General features: G+C 38.3%; 1 protein-coding gene across 2 annotated transcripts; it reads left to right on the forward strand.

The window, feature by feature from the left end:
* Positions 1–1,568: 1,568 nt before the first annotated feature.
* On the forward strand, positions 1,569–20,510 carry IFNGR2 (interferon gamma receptor 2). 2 transcript variants are annotated; one of them, XM_088144634.1, is made up of 7 exons: positions 1,569–5,524; positions 7,761–7,887; positions 7,996–8,165; positions 10,921–11,063; positions 12,892–13,027; positions 14,713–14,864; positions 17,825–20,510. In XM_088144634.1, exons 1-7 carry the CDS (start codon positions 5,455–5,457, stop codon positions 17,957–17,959), a joined length of 933 nt encoding a protein of 310 aa, XP_088000760.1. In that variant the 5' UTR covers positions 1,569–5,454; the 3' UTR covers positions 17,960–20,510. The 2 variants fall into 2 exon arrangements, with proteins under 2 accessions (XP_088000760.1, XP_088000759.1); XM_088144633.1 differs by having other exon boundaries at positions 4,374–5,524; positions 14,710–14,864; positions 17,825–20,508.
* Positions 20,511–20,524: the final 14 nt, after the last annotated feature.

The raw sequence follows: 20,524 nt of genomic DNA on the forward strand, positions 1-20,524 counted from the left end.
TGACTCTCTTCAGTCAGGAGAGGTGGGTTTTTATAGCCGATGATATTCTTCAGGCTTTTCCACACAGTCGCAGGATCATTTGCTGAAAACTGATTTTTCAGCTTTTCTGAGTAGTTTCTCTTTGCCGCCTTAATCTCTCTCATGAGTACATTTCTAGTCCAATTATACATAATCCTGTCCCCATTCCTATAGGCCTCCTCCTTGTCACAACGCAACTGTTTGAACTTTGCTGTGAACCATGGCTTGTTATTATTATATATACGTAAGTTTTTGGTGGGCACACATTTGCCCTCACAAAAGCTAATGTACGATGTCACAGCATCAGTGTACTCATCCAGATCTGCAGAGGCAGCTTCAGAAACATTCCAGTCTGTGCACTCTAAGCAGGCCTGTAGATTTAACTTATCATTATCAGACCATATCTTCACTGGTTTGATCACAGGCTTTGCAGTTTTAAGTCTCTGCCTGTAGGTGGGAATGAGATGAATCATGCAATGATCAGATAATCCAATTGCTGCACATGGCATAGAACGGTAGGCTCCTTTTAACGTGGTGTAGCAACGATCCAATATATTCTTGCCCCGAGTAGGACAACTGACATGTTCCATATATCTGGGCAACTCATAAGTAAGATTAGTGCTGTTAAAGTCTCCTAAAACAATAAGTAAAAAGTCCGGATATTTCTGTTCTATACCAACTATCTGGTCTGTTAAAGTCTGTATTGTGCTATTTGGAGAAGCAGGAGGTATATGAACTCCAACCAGGATAAATGAAGAAAATTCCCGTGGAGCATGATATGGCTTGCAGTTAATAACTAAAGTCTCTAAATAAATACTGCAAGATTTATGTAGGATTTTAACATCTTTACACCAGCGGGTATTAACACAGAAGCAAATTCCACTTCCCCTTTGTTTGCCCAATGACTCTGTAACTCGATCTCCCCTGTAAAGATGAAAGCCCGAAAGTTGTAAGGATCTATCCTCCATTAAGTGATTAAGCCGCGTTTCAGTGAAACAAAGGGCTGCAGCGTTTGAGAAGTCAGAGTTATTCTGAGTTAAAATGAGTAGCTCGTCCATTTTGTTGACTAGTGAACGTATATTTGTTAAATATATTGAGGGAAGAGGAGTTCTAGTTTGTTGATAAGTCTTACCAAGATTCCAGCTCGCTTTCCCCTTCCTCTGTATCTCATATGTTTTTACTTAACTCCCAAGCTGCTGCTGATGAAACCGCTGACGAAGCCAAGGGAAGCCGCCGCCCCCACAGTCAGTCCTCAGCAGCACTCCCACAGCTACAAAGAACAGGAGGAATTGTATAAGCAGAAAACTGTCTAATATTAAAAGTTCATTCCTAGAATATGTAATCTGCAATGAACTGCAGAATACAAAGGAAAACACCAAACACCCAACCACAAAGAACAGGAGGAATTGTATAAGCAGAAACTGTCTAATATTTAAAAGTTTATTCCTAGAATACGTAATCTGCAATGAACTGCAGAATACAAAGGAAAACACCAAACCCACCAAGGAGCATTTTACTGAGGCTGCCATTCGCAGCGTTTTCATTGAGGATATCTCTGTCCTTTGCTCTATTCAGCTTTCCCTCGACCCTGACCAGTCTCCTAGTCCCTGCTGCTGAAAAACACCCCCACAGCATGATGCTGCCACCATCATGCTTCACTGTTGGGATGGTATTAGGCAGGTGATGAGTGGTGCCTGGTTTCCTCCAGACATAACATTTAGAATTGAGGCCAAACAGTTCAGTCTTGGTTTCATCAGACCAGAGAATCTTGTTCCTCACAGTCTGAGAGTCCTTTAGGTGCTTTTTTGCAAACTCCAAGCAGGCTTTCATGTGTTTTGCACTGAGGAGAGGCTTCCGTCTAGCCACTCTGCCATAAAGCCCAGATCGGTGGAGGGCTGCAGTGATGGTTGTCCTTCTGGAACTTTGTCCCATCTCCACACAGGATCTCTGGAGCTCAGTCAGAGTGACCACCAGGTTCTTGGTCACCACTCTTATTATGGCTCTTCTCCCCCGATTGCTTAGTTTGGCCGGGCGACCAGCTTTTAGAAGAATCCTGGTTGTGCCAAACTTCTTCCATTTGAGAATTATGGAGGCCACTGTGCTCTTGGGAACCTTCAGTGCAGCAGAAATTTTTCTGTAGCCTTCCCCAGATCTGTGCCTTGCAATAATCCTGTCTCTGAGCTCTGCAGGCAGTTCTTTTGATGTCATGGCTTTTGGTCTGGTACAGTATGCATTGTCAGCTATGAGGCCTTCTACAGAGAGGTGTGTGCCTTTCCAAATCATGTCCAATCAATTTAATTTATCACATGTGGACTCCAATCAAGGTGTAGAAACAGCTCAGCAAAAATCAAGAGAAATGGGAGGCACCTGAGCTAAATTTTAAGTGTTGTTGCAGAGTCTGAATACTTATGCCAATGTAATATTTCAATTTTTCCTTTTTAATAAATTTATGGACATTTCTAAAATTCTGTTTTCACTTTGTCATTATGGGGTACTGAGTGTAGATTAATGAGGAAAAAAATGAATTTGAACTATTGTAGTATCAGGCTGCAACATAACAAAATTGAAAAAAGTGAAGGGGGTCTGAATACTTTCCGAATGCACTGTATACAAGCTAAGATGCTGTCTCTAAGAAGCAAATATAAGAAACCCATTAAATCAAAGAAAAAAAGCTACGCTGCCTCAATTTGGTCTGGACTTGAGCTGTCAGCAAAATGTCATAACTCAGCTATATTTTGGCATTCTGGGGCCAGAATCCTGAAAGAACGGAGATTTGCATTTGATATTCCAATCTCTGCCGAGGAATGGGAAAACTACTCTCATGATCTGTTTGCTCTATCAGAACCTGTTGAGAAACAGTTTCCAAGTAGTGATTTATCACTTACTGAAGCCTCACCTCTTTGGCCACCAGTATCAGAAAACGAGATCAAATTTATTATAAAAGGCTTGAAGAGCAATAAAGCCCCCAGGGAGGACTTTCTGCCAGCTGAGTTATTCAAAAAATATCCCGACTGGTGCTCCCCTATTGGCACGTTTATTTACACCTATAAATAACATCTGCCATATCCCAGCTGGGTGGAAGTTGGCAATAGTATTTCCTATATACAAAAAAGGGAATAAAAAGGACCCTAGCAATTACAGGCCCATTAGCCTAATAGATATTGTGGCTAAAATATATGCTAGGTTCCTTTTGAGTAGAGCTGAGAGTTGGGTAGACAAAAAGTGTATTCTCACAGAAGAACAAACCAGCTTTAGACAGAGACTATTATTGATAACTGCTTTGTCTTGAACCATCTAGTTACAAAATACATCAGTAAGGGGAAACAACTGTTTGCTGACTTTATAGATCTTAGGGCAGCATTTGACACAGTAAATAGAGAAATATTATGGAGGAAATTGACTGTCCTCAAAATGGAACCCAGACTGGTGGCATTGATCAAGGCCCTTTATACAACCACTAGTCTGAGAGGGCGGTTTGGGATTAATGGAGCCATGACAAGAAGGATTGATACTTGTAAAAGAGTAAGACAAGGATGCATACATGCACCATTGTTATTTAGCCTATATATTAATGACTTACTAGGACTAATGAATATAATATATATATTATATATATATATAATATATGCTGACAATATTTTACTATCATATTTGCAAGTTGGGTTGCGTAGATTGTTAAGAAGACTTGGCTCCTATTGTCATAATAATTTTCTAATCATTAATAAATCAAAGTCAAAAATTATGGTCTTTGGAAAACAACACCATGACCATAGATGGCTATTAGATGGTGAGACAATACCGCAAGTTAATACATTCCCTTACCTAGGGGTAGTCTTCTCTGAGACCAGATCTTGGCTTCCTCATCAGCAAAGGAGCTCACTTAGAGCAAGGGCACTTACTGCTCAAATTAATAAATCATAGCTATCCAGGCTCCCTAACCCCAATTATCACAGTATACAAGCCCAAGGTGACTCCTATGCTCTTATATGGCGCTGAGGTTTGGGGTTTAAAACACATATCACTATTAGAACAAACACAATCACAGCATCTGAGAAGCATCCTGGGTGTGGATAAAAGAACTTCAGCTGCAGCAGTTAGAGCCAAATTGGGAATCCGTACAATTTGTTCTTTGTCTAAAATTAGGGCTTATAACTATCGGTGCAAATCAATGCTATGGAAACTGACAGACCCCCAAATTGTGTTTGTTAGAGCAGACAAAATCTCAGTTACACACTTCTTGGATAGTACAATTGACAAATTATATTAGGAGCTGTGGTCTCCCTGTCTCATGTCCACTTGTTTCGAGAGAACAAGCTAAAAAGATCTATACCCAAGATCCGCACAAAGGATCTTGGATACAGAAGCACAGAAAGATATAGCCACCCTTAGTAAGGTTGGCTCACTGAAATGGATGAGCCTTTATAAACATACCTTCCAAATTGCCAAGTATTTAAACACAGAAGTGCCCAAATAACTTAGGGTAGTATTTACTGGCGCAAGATTTGAGCAGTTGGACACAATGGTTAAATATGGAAGATTTAACCAAGTCCCTTACAATGAATGCGCTTGTATTTGTGGAGCTCCAGAGATAGAAGATATAACACATATACTACTTGAATGTCATCTGTATAAAAAAGAGAAGGATCAGTATCTTGGACCGCACATTAGACAAATGCTGTATTGGGATCCTTATATTAAAACAACATATTTAATGTCCGGACAGAATTCAAAAATTACATATAATACGGCCCGTATTTGAACAAAACAATACAGCTGAGATCTGCATATGTGGATCAGATCGGAGTAAATTGTAGGGGTGATACAGAAATATGATTTCCATCTTTTTTCTTTTAATTTTAATTTGTTTCTCTTAACCTATTTTTAATATATGGTCTTAATGTCTTATGTTTTATATGTTTTATACTCTGTACCTTGATATGGCCTAATGGCTAATCAATAATAACAAAACCTACAATTTCAAGGCAGGGAACCGGCGGCTTTCTTGATGTTGGACTCCACCTCACATCAGTCTGAGCACGCCGAGTCAGGAATCATAGGGTTGTAGTCCAAAGGAATGTGCAGGGCCACAAGCATCTCACCTTTCACCCCCGGTGAAATTCACCCCGGGTGAAAGGTGAGCGCGAAAGGGAAAGGCAGGCAGGAAGGCAGGCACAAGTGCGAGCGCGCGACCGTCTCTTTTTGCCCCTCGGGCCTACGAACTTTTCGGCTGCGGGGAGGGAGGCTTTCGCGCCGCCTCCGCAGTTCCGCCTCCACCCTCGTTCGGGAAGTGGACGGGCGTCGCCGGTAGGCTCCTAGCTGAGCAGGAAATTGGCTGCCGCGGCTGGACGATACTCGGTTGCAAAAAATGGCGTACGAGCCGAGAGAATCGCTGCTCACCCCGTCAGGAGGCGCGTGAGAAGACGAAGTTCAGAAGCCATGTTAGATCTTGGCGACTGGCTACTGTTCCTCCTCCTGTGGTGGCCGCTGCTTTCCGCGGCTGTCGAAGGTATCTCTCGGGGACTGGGAACGACTACCGAGAGGGGTTTCCAAGGAATGTGAAAATGGCGTTGGAAGGGGCTGGGAGCGGGCGCGGGAGAGATGCCGGGGCCTCTTGGAGGTCGTTGTCCCTTTTCATTACGTGCGCTGGCTTTTTAAATCCCGGATGAGGGATGGAGTTTGATTTTTCAGCATCTGAATAGGGTTGCTGTCCCTTTCCAGCACTCCAACTACTGGAATTCCTTATGATTTCAGATATAATGTCAGCAGGTAGATTTCCTCAGGGCGATAAGGTAAATAAATAAATGATAGAATATAAAGTCAAAGTTCTGTAGCGCTATTGAAGGAGACGTCCAGCGTGCGCCAGCTGTAGGGTAGAGGAAGTCTGCCTTTAAGGCAAAGGAGTGCTGTTGGATTGAAGAATGGCGAATTTTCTTTGGAGGAAAGGGCACTTTGGATAAGCGAAAAAGTTTCTAAGTTTGAGCCGCTCCTTTGAAAAAGAGATACTGTTCTGTAAAGTTCTGGATTTGCTTATTTTTTAAATGCTGCTATAACACAAGCCAATGTAGCAATCTGATATTTTGAAACCATTGTGTAATATGGAAAAAGAAGTTTGTGCAGACCTATTTTCCAATGATTCTTGGTTGGAAATCAGAAGAGTAGCTTCTCAAGAATTCCCATTGTACCCACAAGAAAGTTTTAGAAACTTGCACCATTCTGGTTATGAGCAGGTAAGAGGCGCACGACATGTTTTCCTAAAGTTACCTTATTGGGAAGCATGAAAGCAGCAGTTGAGAACTTGTGCCTGTGCAGGACTGTTGCTCATGAAGACTTAGATCAGTTGGGTAAATGATGTCATGATGGTGTGCTGAATAGCTTGACTCCAGTATATAGATGCAAAGGTGAAATGGTACTGCTGGATTACTGTGAGATACGTTTAAGTTTAGTATATGTACTGTAAGGTGTTAGGAGAAAGCATACAGTTGCTAAGTACCAGAAGAGTGCATTGTGAATTTGTCAATATTATTAATTACAGTTATATGTAATCTTTAAGGATTCTTGGCACTGTACAGATAAGATGCATAATAAATAATATACAATAAAGAAATACGATGCATAATGAACATTATACAATCAGAAGGATACAAGTATACTAAAAAAGCAGTAAAAAAAATCACCATGAGCAATATCTAGCACACTCAGCCACCCACTTTATACTTATCTATTTAAATAAATAAAATTTTTTAATGCCTTTCAAACTGTGTTCCACAGAACCCCAAAGTTTCATGAGAACTTGGTGAGGTTCTATGTAAGGAGAAAAAAAGTTTCCTTGAATGCAGCCAATTTACTGACACTGGAGCTTTGCCTCTTGATCAGTGGTTCGATAGATAGATAGATAGATAGATAGATAGATAGATAGATAGATAGATAGATAGATCTCCAGAAAAAAGAATATATATATATATTCTTTTTTTAAAGCTGAAACTTTGAGACCCCCTGCTTTAAGGTATCCCCTTAGTTCTCACAGCAAGATGATTTCTAGTAACTTAATATTTTACAAAGTATCTGTATGTTGCTAACTTACCATAGCAACAATGATCTGTTTCTAACCCTGCCATTCTGACAGTTGGTGAATTTCCTTGGGCTTGGACTCTGAGCTTCTCTTAGGTCCATCCTTCTACCCATACCTCCCAAAGCCCTCTCTCTTCAGCCCCTCCCTCTCCAGAATTTAAGTTACCATTCTTTGAGTGAGAGTTCTAACACCTAGTCATCATTGGGCCCAGTTAAAGGTGCTGATTTTGGCACCTTTCCCAACCAGAAATAGCTTCCTCCTGCCCCTCTCCCCCCGTGTGTGTACCTTGAGAGGGGCTACTCTGGGTTCCCACTTCATGTGAGGTTGAGTAGTGGATACCTTACCCTTGAAGTAAGGGGAGTCCTCATCTTGCTTGTATTTTGCAAAGCAGTGGAAATCACCCTGACAGGCTTCAAATAGACTTGGCTTGCATTTGTAATTATTATGAATTTTAAGAAGTTTCATGTAAACTGCTTTGAGTCACAAAAAGTAGGATGGTATAAAAATGTTGCAGGGCCACTGGCATACTGGCAATAAGCTTAGTTATTACCCTCAGGCATATTGTACCTGCATCTGTAGTGGCCAGTTCATCTTGCCATTGAAATGCTTTGGAGTATGTTGAATTGTGGGTGTATATATTTTTATTCCTTTTATGCATTGTTTGTCTTTTTAGGATCTTCTCTCTCCTTACCTGCACCACAGAATTTGACAATTAAATCATATAATTTTCAGAATGTATTGAGCTGGTCTCCAGTTAAGGGAATCAGTGGTCCAGTGTTTTACAGTGTTCAGCGTCGCTTGTAAGTAAACAGTTGTCAAATATCAAATATATATTTCTATTCTTTATCACATGTTGTCATTCAAAGTGTATCACTAAGGAATTCCACTGTTTTTGTATTATATTGCAGAAAATCAGACCAAATATGGAAAAAAGTGAACTGCAGCGATATCACAAAGCCTGAATGTGATTTTGATTATATCAAGGATTTTTACAGAACTATTTTACGTGTCAGAGCTGAACAAGGCAAATTGAAATCTGAATGGACGGAAGCACCTGTCTTTATTGCTATAAGAGACAGTATGTTTCATTTGTTAACTTTTCATTTATTGATGAGTTAATGCCTCTGACTAAATATGTCTTTTTTAGTCATAATTTCATATGTGGAAGAGAAAACAAACAGCAGTAGGTCAAAAGATAAGGCCTATGCTATAAAAAACAAGTCTTGAATTATCTCAGAGACTGGAGAAATGTAATGGCATCAGCTTTTATAAACAAAGATCCACATGCATTTTATGAAATTGACTCTATTTCACAAAAGCTTGTCATAATAGGCTTTTTTTTTAAAAAAAATGAGACTCTTATTTATCATAACAGAATACACAGCTGTTCATAGAAATATGCTATAAGCAGATTCGTACATTCTGTTTCATTGGGGCATACTAGTAGGAATTACCTGTGTTCTTTATCAAGGTTGTATTCACTTATCCATGCTTGTGTAGACATGTTCACTGATGTGCCTTTTTCAGCGCAAAAAAAATATTCATAGGTTTCATTGGTACACTGTAAGAAAATTTCAGATGATATCATATACCCATTGCATTATGGAATGACGAATAAGATTATTTGTAGTGTTATGTGAATTTACAAAGAAAGGCATGGAAAAGCAATCTATTTTTCACTATTGCTCTTACCTTCTGTAATATTATTTAGGTTTTGGTTGATTCATTTGTGAGATTTACAGTCATGTGAAAAAGAAAGTACACCCTCTTTGAGTTCTATGGTTTTATGTATCAGGACATAATAAAAGAACTGGTCCTTAGCAGTTTTCAAAAGTAGGTAAATACAACCTCAGATGAACAACACATGACATATTACACCATGTCATCATTTATTTTACAAAAAGAAAGCCAAAATGTAGAACCCACGTGTGAAAAAGTAAGTACACCTTATGATTCAATAGCTTGTAGAACCACCTTTAGCAGCAATAACTTGAAGTAATCATTTTCTGTATGACTTTATCAGTCTCTCACATCATTGTGGAGGAATTTTGGCCCACTCTTCTTTACAACATTGCTTCAGTTCATTGAGCTTTGCGGGCATTTGTTTATGTACAGCTCTCTTGTGGTCCTGCCACAGCATTTCAATTGGGTTGAGGTCTGGACTTTGACTGGGCCATTGCAACACTTTGATTCTTTTCTTTTTCAGCCATTCTGTTGTAGATTTGCTGATGCGCTTGGGATCATTGTCCTCTTGCATGACCCAGTGTCGGCCAAGCTTTAGCTGTTGGACAGATGGCCTCACATTTGACTCTAGAATACTTTGTTATACAGAGGAGTTCATGGTGGACTCAGTGACTGCAAAGTGCCCAGGTCCTGTGGCTGCAAAGCAAGCCCAAATCATTACCCCTCCACCACCGTGCTTGACAGTTGGTATGTTTGTGCTGATATGCTGTGTTTGGCTTTTGCCAACTGGGGCGCTGTGCATTATGGCCAAACATCTCCACTTTGATCTCATCTGTCCAAAGGTCAGTGTTCCAGAAGTCTTGTGATTTGTTCAGATGCAACTTTGCAAATTGAAGCTGTGCTGCCATGTTCTTTTTAGAGAGAAGAGGCTTTCTCCTGGCAACCCTTCCAAACAAACCATACTTGTTCAGTCTTTTTCTAATTGTACTGTCATGAACTTTAACATTTAACATGGTAACTGAGGCCTGCGGAGTCTGAGATATAACTCTTGGATTTTTTGCAATTTCTGTGAGCATTGCACAGTCTGACCTTGCAGTGAATTTGCTGGGATGTCCACTCCTGGGAAGATTGGCAACTATCTTGAATGTTTTCCACTTGTGAATAATCTTCCTCATTGTAGAATGATGGACTTTAAATTGTTTGGAAATGGCTTTATAACCCTTCCCAGATTGATGGACAGCAAAAGTAGCTTCTCTAAGATCATTGCTGATGTCTTTACTCTTTGGTATTGTGTTAACACACACCTCAATGCTTGAGACCAGCAAACTCCTAACACTTTGGCTTTTATAGAGGTAGTCACACTTGCTGATGATCAATTGATCAAGGGCATTTGATTAACAGCACCTGGCTGCTACTTAGCCTCTTCATACCTAAGGAAACAGTAAGGATGTACTTAGTTTTTCACACATGGCTTCTCCATTTTGGTTTTCTTTTTGTTAAATAAATGATGACATGGTGTAATATGTCATGTGTTGTTCATCTGAGGTTGTATTTACCTACTTTTGGGAACTGCTAAGGACCAGATGATTTTTATTATGTTCTGATACGTGAAACCATAGAACTCAAAGAGGGTGTACTATAGGTCATTTCACATGACTGTATATCCCACTTTTCCTTCAGAAACTCAGGGAGTCATACGTAGCATACACTTCTCCATTTTTCACATCCACAACCATAACCTTGTAGGATAGCTTGTTCTGGGACACCCAGTGAGCTTTCATGGCCAAAGATAAACTTAAACCTGGATCCAGTACTATCAGAAAGTACCAAATTCTTTCATACAAGATATGACCCAGTATTGGATAGAAATTAATCCAGACTTGAACAGAAAAGACTCAACCCACTTCACAGGGGCCTCCCATTTATGTTGCCTTCAACTCCTAGATGGATAGTAGAATATGAATCTAATAAAGGCTTTATTTATTCATATGGCAGTGGCAGAAAATGCTGCAGGTATGCATTCATTTTTGAATGCAAATACTCTCAAGTGGTGAAATGAACTAACACAGTTCATGCACAAGTTTCCTATGCATGTTAGAGGTAAGACTGGATTATGCTTGATTAAAAATAATAGTGTTTATTTGTTTTAGCCATTTTAGGACCTCCAAGAGCAATAAATGTAACTTCAGAAGCCAATTCAATTCTTATAAGTTTCTTGCCTCCCTTTGACCATAGAAGTAATTTCTCTTCATTTGAATACAGAATCTATTGGGAGAATTCAACAGATAAACCAGTAAGTACTTCCTTTGCTTGACAAGTTGATAATATAAGAATCATTAGGAGATGTTTGAGTAACACATATCTATTAATCTCTTATTTATTTTTATATCATTACCCATACTTTTGCATGTCAAAGCAATTTATAATAAAATTCTTAAGATTCAATAATAAAAAAAATACATTAAGATAATATAAATCATTGTCATTAAACAGCAGGGAAATAATCTAATATTCATACAGGGATGATCTGGGCAAAGAGAAATATCATCAGTGGCCACCTAAAAAATGTAATCTGTAGGGGATGCCTTACAGATATTGGGGGAGAAAGAAAAGCCTGCCCATGACTAACCTCATAACCTTTAGTTATGTAGACTCAAATATGTATTTTAAATACATAAAAAGGTACCAAAATTATTCTAATGGTGTTTGTTTGCCTGCTGATTGTAGGAGCGCTAAGGGACTGTTAACAGAAGAACAAAAAGAAGTTTCAGCGTCACTGGGATTTGAGCAGTGTACATTTAATAAACAAATAATGATGATGATAAGAATTAGGAGGAGGCGGAGGCAAGGAGGTTTTATTTATTTATTCAGTTTCTATCTGCTCACCTATACATGACCCTTAATGAACCTCTATACCCTGAACACTTGATACTGCATATTTTACCATTGGTCCCACATCCTTTGTAATCTGCAGACAACCTAAATATCACTGAAGCTTTTCAAACTACCTACAGAATTCCTTCTTATCCAGATGGGATATCATACTATGTTGTATATCAAGATATTTTTTTATTTGACATTATTTAGAGATCAGCTTTCATTCCTTGATAGATAGGCCACAAACACCTTAGGGGTTGTTACAGAGGAAAGTCTATCTTAAATCCAATTTTTGTTTCTACATGGATACATCCATGTGGTTTTAACAGTATAAAAATAGTTTGTCACTGCCATTTTCTATGATCTTTTTTCCTAATTATCTGGAATTTCCTGGCTGTCTTCTATTTGACTGCTGACCAGATCCAACCCTTCTTAGATTTTTGAGATCAGACAAGGTTGAATAGGTGCCACTGCTGCTGTGACATTTTATAGAAAGGCATAGGAAATATAGCTTGGGAATTAGAGAAAATAGAGGATATGCTACAGATGGCATAGATGGGATAGACAGAGCTTTATCTTTGGTTTTGGGGATACCAAATGTAATATAAATCCTTAGGATATGAAATATCAACCATGTACTAAATGGTGATGTTAGGCTTCCTTTATCCTAGTTGCTCAGGCAGATGTGGTTGTTTTAGATGTTCTGGGACATAAGCTTTCAGCAGTCACAAGAAATTTTGGAGATAGTTCTACAAAAATTAGTGGACTAGGGGCTGGGTAATCTTTTCAACCTGGGGGCCACATATCTTTCTGTCCTGCCTGAGGGCTGCAGTGGGCATTGTGCCTTCACTGGGATGATTAAAGCCAAACCTTGCAGACCCATCTTTTAAATGAGCAAAAGCAGTGCCTTAAATCTTGCAAAAAAGGTCAGTTTGCTCCTCAGGTTCATCTCCCCCTCCTCCAGTTAAAAACATTAGATTAACTGGGGAGGGGTGTAATTGTAGTTTTACCCCATAACAAAAATGTTGGCTGATCCCACTCAGAGCCACCTGAGGGCCAAGAATAGGATTCTGGGGGATGCAGATAGGCTAAGGATTCTCTATCCCTAGATTGAAACAAAGATATTGTGGGTAAATTGACTATGAACTAGAATAGCTGTTCTTCTGAAATTAAGGTAAAATGCATATAATTTGGGTAACAGGTATTATATAATAATATTTTAACTGCTCTTTACTATTATACAGCTAGTCATCATGAATACTGTATACAGGTCAAAGGATCTAAAGGAAAGAACCATGTATTGCCTTAGGATACAAGCAAAACTGAAATCACTTGAAGGAGAAAAAAGTGATATTTATTGTGCAAAGACTACAATCACTGGTGTGTATTATCTTACTGTTTAATTGCTGTATATTACACAGATGTGGAGTTAAGGGAATAGATTGCATTCTCTGGTTATTTTTTATGTTTCAGTCATCTCCCCTGCCATGGAGTATGACTGATGCCAAATTCAAGACCCAGATGGGTACATTTGTGAGAAGGGAATATTTATCTCCTCACGAACCAGGTCTTGCAGATACAAGCCAGTCTATCACGATAATAGATAAGAGATTTATTGTAGTTGGGCCTGCCATTCAGAAACAGTGGCCAGGATCACTGTTGTAGGTAGGTGCAGCATAACCTGGCCCCTAAGACAAGGTCAGGAGCTGGAAGTGAGGATTGGCCTCAAATATCCAGTCTTCCTTATTAAGAATGCCCATGTCCCATATCTCATCATATCTTCTCTACCTGTCTGATTAGATTTTCTTTGGATCTCAGCCCCTAAGTAATATTGCCATCAGAGATCCTTCTCTTGTCAGCCTACTCCTATGGAATAGCATATCTGTGGTGGTAAGGATGGTCGTGTCCTTGTTGCTACTGTGCCTATAAAGTGATCAAGACCTGGCTCTTCTGCAGGGCCTTTGAGGATGGGTGAATATTGTGTCACTGCTGAAGAATTGGCACCAGGTAGTGGTTGTATATCAAGAGGAGTATGGCTGTGCAGTGGTTATGATGATTTTACTGTTATGCCATTTGTGGTTTGATTACTGAGATTTATATTGTGCTTTAACTGTAACAGAGTGTAAGGCACTCAAGGGTTTTTTTCCCCCGGAACATCATATAAACCTTAGTATAAATTAACTGAAGGTGCTACTTGAGATTATAGCTGTAATGAACAACTCATTATTGCTTTCAATATGAACTACACTTAGAGTTCAAGTGGAAGACTGACCCTGGTGTCTCAGATGGCCCATATAGTATGCTGTGTTGTCCCTTAGTCCTTTCCCTTCTTCCCTTCAGTTTCTTGGGATTTAAATTTTTGTTCTTGAATCCTGCAGAAATCAAGTTCAGCTCTCTCCCATGAAACAATCTGTAATACATCTTCAGGATTAAGATGAAAAGCAGTGATTTCTTAAAAACAAAATGTGCTGAATTTGACAATATTCCTATATACAAAGTTCACATTTGCAGATTATTTGACTGTGATTATTCGTAAGTCTAATTGAAAGAAGAAAAATAATGAGACATATTTCATTGTTTGAGAAGGAATTTTTTCCATTCCTCCTGTTTCCCAAATATAAACTGACACTTGCATACAATAATTTATCTGCATAGTTCAAATTTAAATATGATTTTTAAATATCTAACTCCATATTCTACCCCTTCCTTCTGCCATGGCGCCCCTGGGGTTTCTTCCCATTTAACTAACCTGCAACCAATTTCTGCCAGCTACATCTCAACACTCTTCAGAAACCCATGTTCAATTTTGTCCTAATAGCTTTTTCTGTCCCCAAGTCTTATTTTTCTCCAGCTATGTTGGCAGCTCACTTCCTGCACAGAAGCTTCCTTAGTAGATAGTTCAGTATAATTTTTCTGAAGTGTTTCTGAACTTTCATTGCAGTCTATTCATACATTGTAACCCAAGATATTAGAGAACTTGTTTCACATATTCTTGCTCTTTTTACAGCAAACATGTGTCTTTCAGTGTGTTAATAATATGTCAATGTCCCTTTCTCTTTTAGCAGGAACAAGAGTACTCTTTGCCGCATTGATATTTGGATTTGTGGCTTCTGTACTTATTTTAATATTTTTACTGTTGATGAGTATTCGGAAGTATCAAAGTATAATTAAATCCTTTTGGCAACCTCCTCTAACAATACCATCACACTATGAAGAGGTGTGTATATTGAAGATTTCTGCTAATTTCCAATAATGTGTGATTGCATTAAGCGGTATCTGGAATTCACTTACATAGAACTGTGCTGTGGAGGTTAGGCACATTCTCATCCTTTATTCCATAGCAAACTCCAGGCATAGCTGGAATTGAGACATGTTAACATGTGATGATGGGTTCTTTTCTTGGGACTTAACATTGCAGCTTTTTTCAGCTATTCTGCAGCACAGAAGCAGACCCTGTGGTCTCTCGGCCCTATTCCACATTCCTTATGTTGTGATTGTGAGCTGCAGGTAATGGTGCAGGATGGAAAAAAAAGGAAGTATACCACTAATTGAATAGTAACATTACATCTTGATTTTCAATCATGGATTAAACAGAAATCCTGATTTGCTATAAATAGGACTAATGTCAGTGAGGCTGGATCCTTCAGGGGGAATCTGCACTCCAGAAGGCAGGAGAATAGTGTGTAATTGTGTTTGTATTTGTAGTTTGTTTCATGTTGATTAGGCAGTGAAAACATTACTCTGCACATGCTCATACTTGAGAGATTTCTACCATTTTCTTTTTCTTTTTTGTCCCCCTTCCCAGCTGAATTAAGATTTGCCAAAAGATGCTGTGTTTAACTTTGTTTCATGTAGAGGTTGTGTCAGGTTCTATGAAACTTGGGGATTAATTGAAACTAACAATTAAATGGTGATGCTGAAACTTTTGCAGATAACTGTTGATTATAATTCTAGGTCTTCTTTATCTGACTCCCTTTCTTGATTTTTTGACAAAACATTGTTAGATAGAAATTGCTTAATATTCAGTTAGCTTGTATTTTTCAGTAAATGAAAAACTAACCAAATGTAATTTGTAATTGCAATGTGCATCTGGATTTACTCCTGAAAAATTTCTCTGGCATATTATTTATTTCTGCAAGTCCTTCTATGTCTCTCAAGTGTCATTATAGTGCTTACATAGTAAATTACTGTAGGGATTATTTGGTCAAAGTTCATTTTATTTATACAGCTCAACTTTATATTTCATTTATAGACCAACATAAGTTAACTAAGAGTCTTAAAATTAGATTTCAGCAGTGAAGTATAGGGACTATGAATTAGCATACTAACAACATGTTTTAAAAAATATATAACGCTAATCTATATATAAGAATTGTAAATAAATATTAATACAAAGATGATAAAAACGGTATTCAAGTAGAATAAACATATGAGATAATGAAAATGAATGTATTTATTTATATCTCATTTTAAAAAAATTAAAAAACAGTTCCAAAACAGAGATTAAGGCTGCATAGATCAGGTTTGCAAAAAATATGGCCTGTCAGGATCTTGGATACAGTGCTCAGAATTAGTAGGACTGAACCTTTTGGACACTTTTTATGCATTAGGAGGATTAAGGGCAAAGTGGCAGCATTCAGTATAGCAGAGGCTTGAGATCTCCATGCATCCGTTAAAAACACACAGGGCATGGTCACTTGAGGGATCACCTGCTCCCATAACATCCGCTCAGCTGATTTGATCCTGCAGAGTTGGCGTGCTCTGAAACGTGCCTTCTCTGTAGCAGTGCCTGCCCTCTGTAATGAGGTTCCCCCGCAAGATCCAGATGGCTCCCACTCTGCTGCTGCTTAGAAGAGCCATGAAGACTTGGTTCTTTACCCAGGCAAGGGAGAGTGAGACCCCTCACCATTGTGCTTGCCATCTTTTTTTATTTTTTAAGTTTTATTGTAATTTGTTTGATTGTTGTGAGCTGCCCAGAGTTGTTGAGACCCAGGCAACATACAAGTTTAATAAATTATTTATTATAATTAAAAACCTCCATCCCAAATCTTTTACAAGGCTTAAGATGCTCATTTCTCTTCTTAAATCCTTTTCTAGACTACCAAATGGAAAATGAGGGTTCTTGACTACACTTACTATGGCAACTTTGTTCTTTTACTTGCTCTTCTGTCTGTTAAAAAAAAGAGAATTTCCTTTTTCAACAGTAGAGGGAGCTATAGTATTAAATGAAGTCTGATTCTACCAATTAAAAAAAAAAGCTGCACAGCTATTTTAGTTTGGGGACTTTGCTCTTACCAAAAATGTTTTAAATAGTAAGACATGAAATAAAACTGATCCTGCCCACTTCCTGAGTGTCACCCTTGACATGCTGTGCAAAGCCTAGTATACAGCCCTTGCACCTAGAGAGGTTGCAAATTCCTGGCATACATCAAGGGTTAATCTGCTTGCAGCAAGTGCTTTCTGGTATATCCCATAATAGTTATTAAACAAAACTAGAGATTAATAACAATCTGAATCACCAGGAGCAGAGAACATTTTTCTTTTCCCCATAGTAGTGCCCGACTGTGTGTTCTCTTTCTTTTCTCCTCTTGAATAGGTGCCATTTCTATGAGAAAAAATATTAGCTTGAAGCTTGGTACATCTGAGATGATAAAATCTCAGTTTACAAAACAGATTTAATGCAATTGAACTCTCTAGTTAATACAGTTAGTCCCCAGTTTAAGAACGAATTAAGGTCTGTCCTTAAGTTGAATTTGTACGTAAGCCAGAACAGTATTATTGTATAATACTGTACAAGTAGTAGTGTGTAATGAACTCAAACCATTGTGTATTTAACTCGAATCATCATGTATTTAACTCAAATTTTGCTACAGTAGGGTCCATTCTTAACTATGGGTCATCTGTAACCCTGGTGTTCTTAAGCCAGGGAATCCCTGAATAAAATTGGACACATAGTCAAGACCCTATTTCAGTTATAAATCTATATAAATAAAGATTGGCTACATTTATATGAAGTGGATGAAACTCCCTTTGACTTCAGTAGAATTTTCCTCAAAGGAAATGTTGTGAATTGCCTTTCTGTTGGCAATTTTGCATTTCAATATTATAATAGCAAATATGAACTGTATATAATTTGTTCTATTTATTGGTTTCTAATAATCTAATACTTTTTTTCAGGACCTAAATGACCCCCAAATGATGATAATTGAAGAATTTCAGAACTGTGCAGAAGACCATTGTGACATTATTTCGATTATCTCCAAAGTAGAAGATGATAAAATTCTGACAAGTTTTGCCAGTGAACAGAGTTGACAGATATGATGAAAAATATTTTGTCACTTGCATCTTATTCATTACCATCAAGTTGTTTTAGCAGCTTGTTTAAGACTAGTCAGTTTCTAAGGAAGTTCCACTCATCCGTCTGTGCAGCACTGCAAATTAAGAGACTGATTTTAACAGCACAATCACATGCTTATTCGTTTGGAAGAAAGTCCTATTATTTCAATAGGGTATACTCTGAATAAATGTGTTCAGAGTTCCATTGTGAATATATTAGGAGAACACAAATCCTATTGTCTCATATATATTTTCTAATGATTACACTTTTCCTTTTCACTAGGCAATGTTGTCCTAGAACAAGGGTAGTTTACAACAGGATTACCTCATGGTAACTGCAATAGACTAAACCAAGATGATGGAAAGTTGGTTCTGACATGTAGTTTAGCTAGTGAAATCTTTTGAAACTTCAGTGCTGTTAAATACATCAGAGCCACGTAACAGCATGTTTGATCAGGTTTTAATTTACAGGCTTGATGTTTGCATTATTAAATCTTACTGATTTGGGAGCAGTCTTGAGAATATAAAATTGAATCCTGTTGACTGCCGCTGGTGGATGGAGATTAGAAAGATATTACTGTGTTTTGAGTAAGTTTGGGCTCTTCTTGAATATGATGGAATCAGAAGGTCCTTCCTGCTTCACTTTTCTGCATGATGGATGGAAGCTTCTATGAGTTACATCTGGTGGATCAGCTGCAGCCTGTTTACTAATTGGGATCTTACTTCCAATATTCATGAAACATCAATAGTTTAAATTATTGTAATTTACTGTGACTTGGACTCTATGAATATTTCAGTTGGTATAGATCCTATCAATTTTAACAGACTAGGCTATGGTCCAGTTGTATTTTTTTTTAAATTCAGTTGGACTAGCTCTTGAAGATGTTCTCAGCCTCCAGGTGTATGCTATCCATGCTCTTCTTGCTGGTAAGCTTATTTAAACAATACCGTATATAGAATTCCAGACAACTGTTTAAGTGCTGAGGTTACATAGAATTGCAGCAGGGTGAATTCCTGTATTTCTCTCTTCCAGAGATCACTACATATTGCCCCTTCCTCTGCTTTCCTTCCTTCATTATAGCAAGATCTGAGGTGTTCAACAGAACCTTGCTATGGTACCCACTATGGAATTTAAATGATCCTTCACTTTGTAGTTTTCATGACAGTTGCATGTGCTTTTAGAAGAAACGTTCAGTTCTTGAGCATTTTTTTATACTATTTTTGTACTGAATTTGTGATGTATATATATTGTTTATAACATCAATTTCTATCAGGAAGCAACTTGCATTGTATAAACCTGTGAAAAGGTACTGACTATGTGCTGCTATTTGGTTGTAATGAGAATCCAATTTTAATTCGGGCACCTGGCCTAATATTAATTGTACTTTTTGCAAGATGCAATCTTGTTTAAGATTAAAATTGCTTAAATTTCTTTAAAACACTGGAAGAATGTCATTGTTTTCTTCCTGGTAATGCATGTATGTCTTTAATATAAACCATAAAATTAGAGATGCAGAACCTGAAGATGTATTAAAACTGGCTGACTGATGTGAATTAAAACTTCTAGGTTTCCCACGTTACCTTTTAAGACTGAAGAATATTCCAAATGTATCCAGTGTTTGGTCTCCCAAAACTGGGGACCTCTGTGTTAAGCCAAAACTAAACTACATTATGGTTTAGTGTGATATGTGAAGCCAGCCAATAATTGACAGTGACCCATCCTCTCATTGGTGGAGGATGCTAATCTGTAAGAAAGCAGTAACATGTTTCTTTTTCCTTACTTGTTGCCAGATGCTAGAATGAATTGTTTACCAAAGCCATAGGCAATACTTCAAATATCTTTGGGTACCATAGTATTGGCAATACCATGATGTGCCCATCAAACATAGCACACTGTAACACACACACACACACACACACACCTTGCTTCTCTCATAAGCTTTAGTCCTTCGTGATATCCTATTAGGGCTGCGCAAACCTTTGAAACAGGTGCTTTACAAAGCATTAGCTCAAAAGCACCCCTCTACTAAATCCTTATGCAGCACATCCTTTACAAGACTTGCATGCTGTTTTGAAATTGTTCCTGGTTCTCTGTGCATGCACAGACAGCGCTGCCACTGCCAGCAGAGTGATTTGACTGTGCATGGATGTGTGTGTGAACAGAGAGATAGCTTTTTAAGCAGTTGCATAAGCCTTGCAAAGGATATGGCTGCTTTAATGCTTCAGGGCGAGGTGCGTTGTGCCTACTCATTTTGCACAGCACCTCTTTTATCATCCCATTTTTTCTTCCATTTTATCTTCTAAGTCCATAGCTAATTGGGAAAAAAAGATGGGTGCTATAGGGTATGCTAGACTTTCAAGATTTCCCCCCCCCTCAAAATAAATAAATAAAAATATCAGGCAGAGTCTGACAATCACCAAAGAGAAATCCATGGACAGCATGTTGGAAACTCCATTCCCATTGCAAGTATGCTATACCTTTTGATAATGTATAGCTGAGATAAAGAAGCACTGCTGTGTGATCTTTTCAAGAAATCACCT

The sequence above is a fragment of the Python bivittatus genome, unplaced genomic scaffold (genome assembly GCF_059951505.1).
Source record: "Python bivittatus isolate LINGU-HERP-01145 unplaced genomic scaffold, Pbiv_v1 ctg000350_np1212, whole genome shotgun sequence".
Lineage (NCBI taxonomy): Eukaryota > Metazoa > Chordata > Lepidosauria > Squamata > Pythonidae > Python > Python bivittatus.

What these genes read in the sequence shown, in the direction of transcription:
- IFNGR2 (XM_088144633.1), top strand. Translation starts at nt 5,455, where the DNA reads ATGTTAGATCTTGGCGACTGGCTACTGTTCCTCCTCCTGTGGTGGCCG. An exon ending in AGAATTCAACAGATAAACCA is followed by an intron (nt 11,064 to 12,891) that starts GTAAGTACTTCC and finishes ACTATTATACAG; the next exon opens with CTAGTCATCATGAATACTGT. An exon ending in TACCATCACACTATGAAGAG is followed by an intron (nt 14,865 to 17,824) that starts GTGTGTATATTG and finishes ACTTTTTTTCAG; the next exon opens with GACCTAAATGACCCCCAAAT.